Source organism: Xiphias gladius, chromosome 23 (assembly GCF_016859285.1).
Source record: "Xiphias gladius isolate SHS-SW01 ecotype Sanya breed wild chromosome 23, ASM1685928v1, whole genome shotgun sequence".
NCBI classification, from domain to species: domain Eukaryota; kingdom Metazoa; phylum Chordata; class Actinopteri; order Istiophoriformes; family Xiphiidae; genus Xiphias; species Xiphias gladius.
The window spans coordinates 16334650-16350782 of NC_053422.1; the positions used below are offsets into that span (position 1 = coordinate 16334650).

The following is a 16133-nucleotide window of genomic DNA, read 5'->3' on the forward strand; positions in this document are numbered from 1 at the left end:
TCTCTCCATCCTCCTGAGCTCTTCCCTTGTTTCCGCAGTAGAGCAGACAGATAAGAGAGCGTGTGCATGATTGGCTTAACACTTGGCCCGTCGCCAAGGCTGCACTATCACCATGGGATACCGACAGGAGCTGAGGGATTCTATCAGATAGGATGGTATTTAAAAGAGATAGGACATTTTCGTACAGGAAGTTAGGTGACTGAATTTTAAATCAGTGTATTTGAATTCTGCATGTGAACTCGGACTAGCTAACAAGAACTGCCCAAAAAACATGTAGCTGTAAGCTCACTGTCATGGTCCCTTTCACACTCTTTCTGCATAATTTCCTGCACTTTTCATGTATTTTCAGCGTGAGACTCAATAGATGTCCGTTCAAGGTAGTAACTCACATGGAGAAAGAGAAAACACAGTTTCCATATGACTATATTATGTCTGTTGTGAACTTCTGCATCCTTTGCCCTTATTTTCATTCATCTCCATCCTGTAGCTTTCTCACAGCTCATTAATGCAAGTATGTGGATTGAATCACAGCCAATGTGTCTTTTTATCAGCATAGGTTCCCTTTAAGGTGACAAATTAAAGATCTAGTTACCAATCAGAAAGCAAAAAGAGAAAGAGATGTTCACCTTCCTTATCTTTCTCTCTGTGATTCCCACTATTTGATTCCAAATATCATTTTCTGTACCACGCTCACATAAATTATTTCACTTTGGGTATTTAGATGTAGTGTAGACAACACCAACAGAACACAGCCAGAGGCAGGTGGGCTATTGACCGTTCACAATTTTCATTCTAAAGATCTATATCCTGCTCAGCAGTGACAAGTAGCAACATCTGTCAGCAAGAGGACAGAGAGTGGAAACGAAACTGATATGTTTAGAGCAAGCTGTTGAGTTTTTCTTCCAGGAGCAGAGGAAAAAAGACAACTACGGCTTTGTTTTTCACACCAAGGAGAGGTTATGGAAGCATGGTAGCTACAGGAAAGCACTGCGTGAGAGCTGAAGCCAGCAGTAGCAGAGTCTATTCATCATCATCTAGCTTATGGCTGCACACTCACTGGTGGAGCTCATCTCACAGATAAGAAAATCAAGGCCCTGTACACTAGTATGACTTAATGCCAAACCTGTAGCCAAGTAGACACACATACAAGAAACATCGTTTCCTGTTAAGCTTCTTTGCTGCTTGTTTCCTCAGCCAAGGGCAGCAGGCAGCAAACATGTCGCCATGTCAAGCTAATCTAGAGACATCTTATCTGTAATTTATTACACTGTTTCGAACAGCCGGTGTTTCCACCTCAGCCTTAGGTCTAGGTTGACCTCGACACGCCCGTGAGCTACTGCAAGGCTTACACGGTGACGAAACACTGATCTGACAGCCAAAAGTGACTTGGGGACAGAAACAAACACGAGACTTAGCTAGGTGTGTGGAGGAAATGTCTGAATCACAAGCAAAGTGTTTCAGACTTTGCATTTTTTCCCTTGTCAGTTTCCTTCTGCCTTCACTTAGATCTCGTTCTCCTCAGTTTTTTCTCTGTCACTGTGTTCAACTCCAACGTGTGGCTGAGATTTTCTTCAGCTTTTTTTCCTTTATCCTTGTCACTTACTGATATGGTCACTTTTTCAGGCAGTCAGTCAGTTGCTCACTCATTCGCTAACTCATTGATGGGGATGCTCTAATATCCACAATTCTCACTGCGGACGTGTTCTTGACAAATTTTGATTTTGACAAATCGTGCTGAAATGATTAAAGAATAAGCAATGAAAATGAAATGATTATCGCTTATGTCATTTATCAGGCAAAAATGTCAAACATTTACTGGTTCCAGTCTCTGAGATATAAGAATATGCTGCTCCTCTTTGTTTTGTATCGTTGTAAATGAGGATAGAAATTGGAATATCTTTGGGTTTTGAACAGTTGATCAGACAAAAGAATCAAATTGAAGAGTTTTGCCAGCTGGTAAAATTGTGGCATTTTTCACCATTTTCTGACATTTTAAAGACCAAACAGTTATTTAATACAAAAAAATATTTTGTCAGATTAATCAATAAGGAAAATAATTTTTTGTAGCCCGAAAAATAGACTTTTTTCTCTCTCAGAGAGATGTAATAGTTTTTGGTTCAGTTTCTTGAATTTCATGTTACATTTGTTGATCAGTCTACCACTTTTCACCCTGACTTTGAATGGGGCTATTCGGAGCAGCTAAAAACACTTTTGCCTTCAGGCGAGGTCAGACACATGACCTGCAAACTAGTTCCATTGGAGCATACCCAAGCCTATAGTGTATCGTTAGATCAAATTTGTCTCCAGGTCAAGAGATTTAATTTTTGATTTATGAAATCCACGAATGTACAAATTGGGGTGAGCCCATGTGGCATGAGAGGGACATTTTTAAAAGCTAGATATAATTAACAATGGGGCTTTTTATTACTCATTATCCTCTTTTATATAAAAAAGTGATATATTTTTATACCTGTTTCAACATTTCAATGAAAATATAACTATAGCACTGACAACCAGTCATTTTATTCAATCCAAAGTGTCATTCATCTAGACTGACTGTCTTTCTTGTTTCTTTCTCTGGAAATGTGCAAAGATCGCTGTTTCTTGGAGCTCCATCATCAGTCTCCTTCTTTATCCTCTCCTTACTCTTTTTTTCTACAAACTCTAGTGTTCTTCACAGTTCCCCCCTCTGCTAACTACACTTTTTTGTTAAACTAACTCTAAGTTTTGCCTCTTTTCACCACTCCTCCTCTGTCGTAATCAATTGATTTCGATCTTCAATATCCTGAAACTGAGCAGTAATAGAAGAAAAATGAAAGGAAACCAGTTTGGAGAGGGTATTAGAAAGAGAATCACATCTGCAGAGTTTGAAGATGGTAAGATATTTTGAATAACAGGCTGCTCAGTGAAGGTTTTCCCCTCATTAACGTGAAAAGACAGGACAGAATGAAGAGAAAGTGTATTTTTGGTGTTTGGCTTTGAGCCTCATTGTTCAGGTTCTGGATCGGTTGAGGAATGCTTTCAGCGGTGGAAATAAAAGAGGAGTAGAGGAGAGAGGAAGAGAGTTGATGAATGAGGGAGACCACAAAAATAGAAAGTCAAGGGGGGGAGTAAGCAGTGAGAAAAGAATTTGTATCAGTTTGGATACAAACAAAAAGTTGCATGTCATTGGCTGTGACATGCAAATGTTCTCATTGGTTAGCCAGATCCTTATGTAACTTTACAGTCTGGACAGAAATCACTGTTGCAATGATCGAGCCATGTCTATTTTTGGCCTAATTGTGTGTGTGTTTGTGTGTGATAGAGAGAGTGAGAGAGAGTAGGTGAGAAAGTTTGAGCAACTTCCAAAAGCTATTAATTTGAGCTTGTGCAGCTATCCTTAAAAGCAGGTGAAAACGTTTGTGTGTGTGCATGTGTTTGTGTGTGTATGTGTGTGTATGTGTGTGTGTGTGTGTGTGTGTCTGCAATATTTATGTGTGCGGCAGCATACTGCTTCATTTTCTCAGCACCGCATGTAATTTTCAGTGTTACCTCTCTGTTTAAATGAATGAGAAGCTGTCTGTTAGACTCCAGGATGTAGACACGGATACTGGATAGACTCCAGTGGAGCTGCACTGCAGGAAAGCAAACTCCCATCTCTGTTCTTCCTTTTTCCTCTTTTCTTTCTTTCTTACTTTTCACTGTGTTGCCTGTGTGCCTCACTCCCTTCCCCTCCTCCCTCTGTCCATGTCTCCTCCAAGACACTCCTTCATTTCCATCTTCTTTTCTCTTCTCTCATGCTCTTGATATCCTCTTTTATCCAGGACATTCTTCTTCTCTTCCCTCTGTATATCTCCATTCCCTTGCTCAGTCCATTCCCCTGTGCATTTCATAGTTCCACTGCAGAAAAAATCAGGTGTGGAATGTGTAAGTAAATAAGCCACCATTACAGCAGTGAAATTTTACTTGTGAACACGCAATGCAGTAACACTGTAACATATTTACAGGTATTACTTTTTAACCTGCAATAGGATGTTGAAAATATAGCCATCAAATGCCATTAAAATAAAGGTTAATATAAAAAAGATCATATTATAAAACGTGATACTAAATTTAGTCCAGAAGCCTGCACATCTAGGCTTCTTTTCATCTGCTTATCAACAAAACCAGGCTTAATGTTCTGTGCAATTATCAGCTGCTGCAACAAAAAAATTGTAAGAAGAAAAAAAAAAGAATGTAAGATCCACAGTCCTCTGCTCCATAAAGGCAATTTCACTTTAAATAATCTCCATTAAACCCCACCTCCATGTTAACATTGGGCTCTAAAGACTATAAAGTGCCCATGGTGTGCCGCACTCTGCGTATGTTTCCTGGCCAAATTTTCACTTTTACAAGTTGTTTAGCTGTTTCAAATTGTAGTTAAATGATGTATTTCATCAGATAACAATTGATTTACGTATAACCATAAGATATACCGTCTATAGGGATCCACAGCAGTGCAACGTCCATTCTCTGGAGGTCAGACAAAAAAATTGTACTCATAATGCTCAGCTAGTTAAGGCTAACGCACATGACCTCACACTGCTGAGGGTTTGAGTGCTAGTCGTAACATTAATAGCATATAATGCCCTTAAAGTCACTTAGAAAACTACTGATCCAAGTAATTTGTCAAGTGTTTGACAGTTAATGAGTTTCCATATTAAACTCCCTATTATGACAATGACCAGGAAGCCTTCATAAGCCCTATTAATCCTTTTACCTTCATCAATATAGTGCCTTAAACTGCTCTCATAAAGGCTACATAAATCTCTACTAGAGGTTCATCTGACATTCATTTAAAAAAAGCATTGTTTTTATATTATACATGAGAAGTGAAAAGCCTGATTTCTTTAATAGTTTTGTTTGGTTAGGGCAAATTATTTTGGTTACAGTTGATTGTTGTTTTGACGATTTTTTTGCTTCATTTTGAGAACACGACGAGCTTGGTTGACTTCACGCCTAACAGTAATCTGATGCAGTGTATCTCTGAAATCTGCTCTCTGCTCTGTTTTGCTATCTGCTCACAAAGCTCATATATCAGCTTCACAGGGTCCTGATCAGATCCCCGACTGGTGCTTGTCTATAAGTAGGATGTAGCCTAAGGAGGAGAGCAGAGACTTGGTGGAGAGGGAAGGAAGGAGATGAGGGGGAGGGGGGAATGAATTAGAGGCTATGTGGAAAAGATTGGGGTGGGAAGGAATTCGGCAAGACCCATGAATAAAATGCATAAAGTACACAGTAAATTTTTAATGCTGTTTAGTTTCCACCAAGAGGCCAGATTTGCATCCACATCCCCTGATTATGACATCTTCAGTCAGCACTCCAGGCACGGCTTTGCCTATTTTAATGTTAGTGTGAGTATTTGTGCAAACTCACAAATGCTCACCTGTGAGTTTAAGCACGTACACACACAGACAAACACACACACACACACACACACACACACACACGTTCAGTAGAGGTTACTTCTGCTGAGAGAAGCTAATCTGGCTGAAGCCAGCCCCACTTTGGTTTCCTTCTGAATCAATTCTTTTCCTTCTCAGGAGACAGACAGACTGTGAAGAGGTCATCTTAGAATTTAAAGACTTATTGAGACTGTCATAACAAGTAAAACAAAAGTTCATACCGCTTTAACAACTCTTTTTAAATTTTCTTTAAAAGTGGCCTCTTGCTGCTATGCCAATAATTTGTATGTTCACATGTACATTAGTATCCCTGTTTTGAGTGTTATTATTTTTTTGATCATATTCAGGATATGTTGTTTTCACTGAATAAGAAGAACCAGGTTATGAATCTCTTTGTACACACAATTTTACGCAAAGGTTTTTACTCTTCGACATCCAGCAAACTGGTCACACAGTTTGGTTTCTGGCTGCCTGGATTCTGCTGGATTTAGCTTATTCCATCAGACCATCAGTAATGGGAGACCAAAGTAACAATAACATTTATCCTCTGCATCAGCGATGCATTAATCCAACATTTTCTCACCTGACTTTGCTTCACAGACCTCAACTTAGATCCTGATCAGACTACACAATTTTCTTGTCTTTCAAAATGGTCACCATGTCAGATTAGGAAATCATAGTGCCATAAATTCATGCCGCATCTTGGTCACGGGACTGGCGTTTGACCCCGCCCAATCATTGTTCACATCCTTGTGTGTTGTCAGGGAGGAGGGTCAAGAAATTTTAAACATGCTGTCAAGCAATATCAAGAGCGTGCCAAACCAGACGGCGGTGTTTTCAGCCCAAGAGATCCCTCTGTCATCCCACTGGTCATCGTGAAGGAACACTTCGTAGGAGATGTCACACTGGTCAGGAAAATACAAAAAATTCGGATATGCTAGACTTTTCGTTGGGGTGTAGTGGTGTAGTGGAGTCCCAGATGCCCCGTCGTTGTCCTTCCATTATTTCATTATGTCAATATGTTCTGAACGTTCATATTCGGGCCAAACGCTGGAAATTTGTCAGCCGAGACATCATAGTGTCACAACCGGGCTGAATTCGGGTAGTCTGATCCCGGCTTTACGGTGTCTGCCGATTTAGAATACCGTTCTGTTCTTGCTTTTGTCCTATTTTAAAATCTGTAAACCTCACTACATGGAATATATATTTATTACCATGAGCCCAGGGATTGCTCTGGCACTAAAAACTGAGTTCAGTGGCCCACCATTATGGAAAGAATGTACAGTAACTAATAGCATAAACACTGAATTTTATAAGGACATCGACAGAGAAACTCTATTTTAATGTGGATCACATCTGGTGGATACCCAATCCACTAAATAAAGTCAGTATCCGTTTGCGATTCGGCACATTGGACCGCTACATCCCTAATTACCACTGTCAGACTGTTATATCAGCATGTGGACCATCATTATATCATTTATCATCACTTACCCCATAACTCAGGATAGGGAAGGACCAGCTAATATGGCAGATAATAATTAGAAACCTGGATAAGGTGTTTACATGCCATAGTATCCTGGTTTCTAATAATGCACTCAAGCTAGCATGTCAGGTTTCTAAAAACTGGGATATTATGTTTACATATGCTGACACATAACTCAATGACTGCCCTCTTCTTTGGTCATTTGCTTATAAAACAACCCATGTTTATGTTGGGACACAAACAGAAAGGATAAAGTTTTAATCTACCACAGGAAAAATCGGATTTCTTTGTTGTTTGACACAAATGAGCGGGGTTCACAATGACCATAACAGAGCCAAGTAACCATATTACCAAGCATACAGGATATGCTGCGTTGAAGTTTTCACCAAGTTGTTTTCAGTCTTTCCCAGTACATTTCCTCATTGGTATGTCGGCCCCTTTTCCACCTCTGGGGAGACTGTCCAAAGACTGCAGCATAGTTTAACTTGATCGTTTAGCTGCTAAACAGCAACATCTAATGGAACCAATCACTGCGACATGAAGGTGTTTACGCAGACATGCAGTCAATTAACCATAATTAAAATTGAGGCACTGCTAAATAAACTGCATCAAGTATAGTTTTATAATAAAGGAATCCCATTTTTACTGACAGCTGTTGTGTTAAGTTTTAAACAGATTTTAATTAAACCCTAAAAAAACTTAATTAAACAGTTCAAATTTTTGCTTGCCAACAAGCTCCTGCAGAGTGTTTGCAACTTTAAATGGACATCGTTGATGGACTTCCCTCACTGTGAATCACTATTGGAAATTCCAGCACCACCTCCAACAAAGATAATAAGATAATAACGACACAGTTTTATCTCCTTGTAATCACTTTGAAGGGTTTGAATGACATTGGGGCAGTGTCGCAGTGAGCTAAACAGCCAGTTAATGCTTTTGAGATGAGCGCACTAAAATATTAATGGGGGTCCTGGGCAAGGAGAGGTCATCCCTGAGACTTAGACTGAATAATAAGAGGGTGAATGGCAACTGCTGTCAACCTTCCACAATACCAGCTAGTAAAAAACAGTTGAACTACATCTTAGGCAGCAGCACTTCAGCTGCAGTCCTCTGCTGGACACAGTAAATGCTGATGAGAGAAAAGCCCGTCTTGAACACACGTTTGTAGCTGCAGGTCAAAATGAATTCAGCACAAAATACCAACAAGTCAGAAATCAACAAGCCAACAAATACACTAATTCCACAGAATCTGGTTCAGAAATGGCCACACAGACAGACTTATTCACTGTTTGCTGGATTCTAAAGAGGACCTCAAATGAGCTCTGTCTAATTATGGACAGTAACCTGTAGTTCATAGGGATTGATATATGTTTTGTTAAGTTTCTATCTACTGATATTACACTGAAATCAAAAATATATGAATCTAGAAATTTTCACATTTCAATAAGCGTTATCACAGAAATCTTTCTGTGGCATAATAAGTTTTAACATGGTAAAAGAAATGCCTAAAGGTTGGTTTCCAGTCATAACTCCATTTTGACTTTGTAGGAAGGAACATACAATACCAATCCTCCACCTTACCAGCTTTCGCTCATTCAGATCAGGAGAACCTGCAAATAAAATGTCCACCCTCTCTCCTCTCCTCTCCATCACATTTTAGCACAATAAAGAGACACTAAAATTATCAACGACAACTTCCCTGCCTCTCCCTCTTTCTTCCTTCTTTCTCTCTCTCCTTCTTTTATGCCTTACCTTTGCTGTAAGCCCGCAGTGTTTGCCCTCACTGTGTTTCAAATTACATTCCATATCAAATAAGGCCTTTTCATAAGGCCTTTTTCACGCAATTGCAAGTGTGTGTATGTGTGAGTCCTTTGGTATTCTACCACCTTCAGAATCAGATTCCTATTAAATTAATCCTTAGAGTTGAGCTCAGTATTCACAATGAGTAACACAGGGTTGTAATAGATCTGATAGACTTAGCATACTGTGCCATTATCACTGACCTTTCTTTCTTTCTCTCCTCTCTCCCATCTATTCCTCTACCTGGCTCCTCTGCAAACATTTAAAGGAAGCGGAGGTAAGTAAATCCATTGTGTCTGAAACTTGATAATACTACTTTGAAACATACTCCAATACCTTCCAGGCAGCCACAGACATTGTAGTCTATTGGGCATTGTGCTTTAAGGCATTGTTGCAGAGCAGGAGAGGTGTTGCTGATTTAAATGCACGGCAGGTTGGGTGGGTGGTCAGCCATAACTTGGTATAGTTCAGCATATTAAAATGTTGCAGTGGTGGTTTGATAGCTTTCTGACTTTAAAGCAAATTTAGAAGTTTCTACAAGTATTATCAGTCAGTGCACGGTAGCTTTCAGTAATATTAACCCCGCAAAAAGAAAATCATTTTGCCCACAAGAAAGGTGTCTTTATACTTTTGGTACATGGCCAAAAGGTTATAGAGCATCTCCTTTCAAAACCATGGTCATGAATATGCTGCTATAACAGACCCCATTGTTCTGGGAAGATTTTCCACAAGAATTTAGAACCTGTCTACCAGGATTTGTTCCCAATCAGCCACAAGAGCATAAGCAAGGTTGGATAATAAGGTCTGGCTCACAGTCTACATTCCAGTGTTGGATGGGGTTAAGGTTGGGACTCTGTGCCGGCCAGTCAAGTTCTTCCATACCAAACTGGGAAAACCCTTTCTTTACAGACCTGGCTTTGCGAATGGGGGCAGTGTCATCCTTAAACAGGAAATGGCGCTCCCCAGACTGGTAAAATAGGTAAAAAATGTCAAAAACTGCATACTGAATTTGAAGCCCCTCCCTAACCATGACAAGCTGCTCAAGACAAAAACAACAAAAGTCTATCCTATAAAAAATAGAACATCTAAAATGTGATTATTTTGTGTAACCCATTCTATACGTATTATAAAGAAAAAGTATATATAAAGCCTGATAAATATCTGATCAGAACTCCAACTCAATATTTAAACAATATTTAAGGTCCTTTTAGGGGCTTATATACTGTATCTCTAAATTGATGTGTAGAGACAGAGCGGGAGAGATGGACATAAAAAAAGAGAAAAAAGAAGGGAGGACATGAGTGCGATAAGGACCTGAGGGAGAAGCTAATTAGGTTTCATCTCCTCATTTCAAACTTTTTTGTTGGCTCAAATGTTGACAGTTGTCATTTATAGAACACGGACTAAATGAGTGGGTCAATTGTCCATTTCTGTGGACTCCTTTAGCCTATTTCTCTATCTCTATTTCTATATATCTATCTACTGTTTCTCCCTCTCTTCCTTTTTATTCAATAATAAAGGAGGTAGAGATCCTGCTTGCAAACCCAGCAGGTTTTCTCTGCCTGGTTCACATAGTGTCACTGACACAGGCTTACTCCCTGCTGACACACATATGGTTTACTCTGGGTACTACTTTAGCTGCAGGCACCGCCACTACGTATGTGCGTGTGTGTGTGTGTGTGTGTGTGTGTGTGTGTGTGTGTGTGTGTGTGTGTGTGTGTGTGTGTGTGTGTCTGTGTGTGTGTGTGCGTGCAGACTACTTCACAGCAGACCAAATTTGGAAACACTTTTCCTCCCGCCGTTTTATAAGGACATTTCTTAAAGGTTTTAGAACACATAATAATGTGGTTATAGGCAGATATAAATGATTATTAACATATTTAAGGAATGACAATATAGTAAAATACTGCTGGAATAATCTAAAATATGTCTTCATAGGAGAAGTTATAATTTCTGACAAATACTTCCCATTAAGAAACACTTAAAATGTTCTTATAGCTGCTTAAACTACATTATAGTGTGTTATAAACCATTTATAGTGCTTATTAATGCTAAATAAGGGGGGCTGATGTAAACAAGCAAATCTATCACAAATGGAGCTCATATTGAAAGTTCAGGGAGAATTATAAAGTCATTTATACCTGAGCTTCGATCTGTTCACATAACAGAGTGGTCTATTGAAATGCACAGCTGTTTTTCCTGCCGTGGCTACAAGCTGAAAACTCTCCACCTGTACCACTCCTGCCTTCATCTATATGTTAGTTTTATAGGGTGATTTATGGATTATTAACCTTTTTTTCACTTGTAATCATGATATGCATATACAACACTAAATATCAGTTTTTAAGCCTTGGCTCTTTTCATAATGGGGTTTTTTTAATTGCTTTACATAATAGAAGATATCTGTAACGGGGAAGAGAATTCCACTCTGAATTGAGCCATTAAATCAAAGTGTATTTGACTTAACAAATCCAAACCTCTGCTCAACTGAGCTCAGCTGAGAAAAGCCAATTATTTTCAGTTTTAATATTTTCACTTGATAAGCCTTTCTCCGTGACTGTAGACTATAATGTATCTGAGCAATAAAAATAATTTTCGCTTTTTCAAATATGATTATGGAAACAAGAAAGCCAAAAGGTTTAGTATAGGAACTATGGTACACTATCTCTCTCTTCAAATAACAGCCACATCACTGCTGAATTGTTTTTATGTGTTAAAGTCCATGTTGACCTTGACAGTAAATATTTTTGTCCTAGTTTAACTTCTCTTTACTGGAGCCTGTAACTCTCTTTATTCTCCAGTGTGTTTCCTGCAGGTGTCTCTGTATATTTTTGTCCTATTTTTAAATGCCCAAACAGTTTTTTACCTCTCAATGTCTTTTCTTTTTCTACTGCAATCATTTGTTTTTACAAAACACGAGTGTGAAAGAACACAAGGAGAAAAGAATGAGGACAGGAATTTGAAATGTATTTGAGATGTTCTCCCCCTGGTCTACCAAATAATTCAAAGATATTCTCAGCATGGCGTTATGTTTTTTTATAACCCAGTTTCTTATGTTGTGTTTCCACTCAGGATGACTACTTCAAAAGCTGGGCTCCTGCCAAGTCTCTAGACCAAGGTGAGTCCTGTTGTTTGTGTGACTCCAATGTTTATGTTAGTACTTAATGTATGTGGATGTCAAACCTCAATAATTTCCAACCAAAATGTGTCTGTAGCATTCAAAAGGTATTTACAGAAACAAAAACACATCTTAAACTAAGGAACTAATTTTGTATGATTTTGGTGCCAAAATGCAGAAATCGTGCATCGATAAGACTAATAATTTTCGTTTCCAAAGACTTTTAACCTCCTTGTTATGTCAAGAGAGCACTTTTCCTTGGCTAGAAAAAACATTTCCCACACAGACGATAATGCGGCCATCATTACCACAGGACAAAGTCCTTAAAGGCCTGCCCTTTTTTTTTTTACAGTTTCCGTTCCTTTCAAGTTAATTGTAGAAGTAATGTTAGGACCTGCGTCCTGTCAGTCACAGCCCATGCAAGGCAACCGACAAACTGAAGCAAGAATCTAACACACAACATTAAACCGAAAATATTGCTGGATTTTACAGTTGTGTGTTGAAATTGCTTTGAAGGGCATTAATCATATGTAGGCAGTATTATATAGATCAGTGATCTGTATCTCATGAGCTGAAAGAAGTAGTGCAAAACCATCTATTGTGCAGTGACTTAACCAGGGGTGCAAACTTGTCACCTTTCACCATTGTTCAAACAGTTTTGTATGTAAAATACGTAATTTATGTGATTCGTGTAGATCTGGTGAGTTTTTGAAATTGGTTGGCGGGGGGTAACCTTAATTGGCTTACATGACGATATGGCAAACTTGGTACTGTTAATTACCCTCAGAAGGTTAAGTTTTTTTGGATTTAGCAAACAATAGCCATCATAATTTAGGTGCAACATTAAGTGTTAAGATATCTTCATAGAGTCTAACGTAAGCTAGCGTACTTGTTATTCCAAATTCCAGGTGTATAATGTTACTGATGTTGGGGCTCTGGGACTAATCGTTTAACGCTACTTACAATAGCATTTTGCAGAGAATTAGAACAAAGGTTGACTTTCACAGCTGCAGTGCCAACTTAACGTTAACGTTAGCCCCTGATGGTTCCATTTTCTTTATCCCTAGATAATATTAGGAAGGCTAATACTGTCATAACTACAGCGTAAAAAAAAGAAATTGCTTCGGAATTTGTTGTAAAATCAATTTATTAATGTCATATCTAAGCCCAATCTTTTAATTGACCAAAGAGCAGTTGCAAAAGCTGTAAAGTGCAAGAACCACAGTAGCCGATCCCCCTAGCAGTTAATATACTCAGGCTTGAGTGCATTGTTTTGTATAGTTGTTTGATTTTCACGTTACATTATACATCTTTCACTCAGTGTTTTAATGGTACAGTTTGCAGCTTGTAAATTAGAAGGACTCCAGTTGAACTAATTGTACTTTTCAGTGAGCTACTGCCAAAGATCCAGTCATCCCTTTAAACATAGGTGTGTGTGTGTGTGTGTGTGTGTGTGTGTGTGTGTGTGTGTGTGTGTGTGTGTGTGTGTGTGTGTGTGTGTGTGTGTGTGTTTTAGTTTGTCTTTTTCCAAGGCCAAATGCAGCTACTTCTCACAGTTGCGTACTGCTTGTGGACTTACTATGGCAACAAAGCCAAGTCCACTTTATCAATCACACTCAAGTGTGTAATGCTCTTAGACCCCCAGTAACTCTTGACTAAACTCAATTATTGCAAACACTTGCTCAGTCACACTCTGAGTCTCATTGTCTCACTCACACATACAGTTTGGGGGCTTTATTGGACTGCAACGCTGTTGCAGCACACCAGACTTTAAATCTTTCAACCACTAAGTTTGTTCTGGTCTGTGCTGGCTTGGTTTTGCATATCTAGCGCAGTAACTGTAACTCTTCAGGGAAAGATGTGCCGAGCAGGTTTATCTGGGCCAGCTCCTCGTGGATACTGAGCCTAATGAGAACAGCCTCGCCTCACTGCATCAAATTCTGGAGCTACTCTGTAGTTTCTCAGAGGCGACTAAAGACAAAAAGTAAACAGAGCTTCGTTCTCCTAACCAGGTACTAAATACATAAGATGTTATAGAGGAATCCACTGCGCCAAAATCCAGGGGAAGTACATGTAAATGCCTAATGTGGTGCTAAAACAATGATGTGCTACTATACTATGTCTGTGCCCTGTTCTCCAAACATGGAGGCTCTGCTTTGATTCCCACTAAGACCAAACTTTTAGTGGTATCTACTGTAGTTTGACTTATCTATCAACTGCAGTGTACTCCTTACTTTACTAATATTTCATCCAGCTAGGCAAGAGACCAAACAGAGAGTGCTTCACTGTTGATGTTATCGGCAGCTACAGAGAATAATCAGAGGGAAAGGATAGCCACTGCCCTGGCTTACTGTATGGTTCTCCACACACACTCAGACAAGAAGTCGCCCTTCACTGGCCAGTTTAATGCTCCTCCGTGATGATGTATTGTCCTTAAGGGAAAACGTCAGGAATTATTTTTGTTGCTCTGACCATCTGCTCTGTCACCGAGGTAAGGGCCAGGTCATGCTTGAAAAGAACTAACGACTAGTGACTAGATGTGATCTCATAAAATCCGATGTGTGTGGTCGGAAATGACGCGTGTGACCACGGAACTTGATTGGGGGCTCAAAACAGCGGCAGGATAGCGGCATCAATCACCACCGGCTGATCTCAGTTTGACTAATGACTCACTGGTCGCCCTTGGAGACTAATCAGCAGTAGGAAGGTTGATGGGGGAAAATCCAGTCCCCTGATGAATCACTTGGTGATAAATGCCTCTGTAGCATCTAATGAATGAAATCAGTGGGATCACAAACGACTTGTTGGCGATACTGAACGTTGAGCAATCAAATCCCCAAGTGGTAAATCTGTTTTCCAGGCTTCTTGTGGCTTAATGAGGTCCAGCAGTTGATTTGAAGCTTATTGTGGAGCTGTGGTAAACATGTATTTGAATCCAAACTAATCCTACTGAATTTCAGAAAATTCGGAATCTGCTATAGTTTGCAGGGTCAATTGGTTGCTTTGCCTCACTGACATGAACATATGATCCAGCTCATCAGTGTCCTGGTATTATAAACATGTCAAGATTGTGCTGTTGATTTGGTTTCACATGTAATCGTGGTTTCTGTGTGATTCTGTTTTCCTGCGGCTGTTTGGAGACAGCAGGCCAGACAAAATTTCCAGTTATATTACTTATTTTCAGCAAGGGCTTTCTTTTTGCAACAAAATCCTGATTTTAGATTTTAATTTAATAAATAAATTTTCATTTAATGATTGATTAATTTATTAATCATTTTCAGTCTTTATTTTGTAGCTATTATGAATGTCCTTGTTTATGTTTTGCAAGTATGAATGGCTTTCCTGAGACTCAACAACAAGAACATTAGAGCCATTCGATTCTGCTGTTGTGGAGTAATGTACAGTTACGTATATTTTTTTTTGTATCCATTTAAACTAAAGAAAGAATAAGTGGAAGAGGTAGAATTAGTAATTCAGTAATTTAAATTAAAAACATGGTATGACATTTATGGTATAAACTAGTTCCCTTTGTTGTCTCCATTTGTTGTCCATTGTTTATATAATGTGAAGGTAGCAACCTAAGAGAACATTTTCTACAGTGAAAAACCTCACATGCAACTTTTTTGGAAGACTGAAGAAGTCACAAACTTAACATCCCGTTGAGGTTAAGTTTTTCAACAGTTTCCTCTAGCAGACAATTTAATAAACCAACAGAATATTATATAAAGTGCTGCTCCACACAAAATATATCCATGCAACAATATACCCTGAAACTTCCCTGTTTCTCTCTTTCCCCCTCAACTGTTTGTTTATGTTACCCTCATTTTCTCTAAATTCTCTCATCACTTTCGTTTGTTCTTCGTACTTTCAGGCCATCTATCTCTCACCAACCCTTCACCTCATACGCCTGTCCCTCTGCTCATTGTTTTTCCAGAGTTTTCTATTGTTTCTGACGTATTGAGTTCATCAGATGGAAATTACATAATGATGAACAATGAGTGACTGTGAATAAACATACCACAGTGACGTAAACACACACACACACACACACACACACACACACACACACTGGAAGCCTGTGAGAATTAGTTGTTAGAGGCTTTCATACATATTTGATTAATATTTTAAGAGGTTTGGTTATTATTATCACATTCCCTCTGTGTAACTGTGCTTATGTCTCTTCTCTCTCTCCTATCATTAGCTTGTTTTGTCCTGAAGGAAATATTTAGTAGAAACACTCACAAACATGCTGTCCCTTCCAGCACCACATACACATTCTTCATGTTGATGGGTACTTTTGCATCTT

The 16133-nt window shown here is 39.0% G+C and overlaps 1 protein-coding gene across 7 annotated transcripts in view; it reads left to right on the top strand.

The window, feature by feature from the left end:
• The window catches only part of spock1 (SPARC (osteonectin), cwcv and kazal like domains proteoglycan 1), a 113780-nt gene that overhangs the window by 58159 nt on the left and 39488 nt on the right, over nucleotides 1–16133 (top strand). For 5 of the 7 annotated variants that reach the window (XM_040120782.1, XM_040120781.1, XM_040120780.1 and 2 more), the window contains exons 3-4: nucleotides 8978–8986; nucleotides 11782–11827. In XM_040120782.1, the coding sequence (XP_039976716.1) occupies nucleotides 8978–8986; nucleotides 11782–11827 (55 nt within the window). The remainder of the gene's footprint in view (nucleotides 1–8977; nucleotides 8987–11781; nucleotides 11828–16133) is intronic. The other 2 variants (XM_040120783.1, XM_040120785.1) reach the window with 1 other exon arrangement.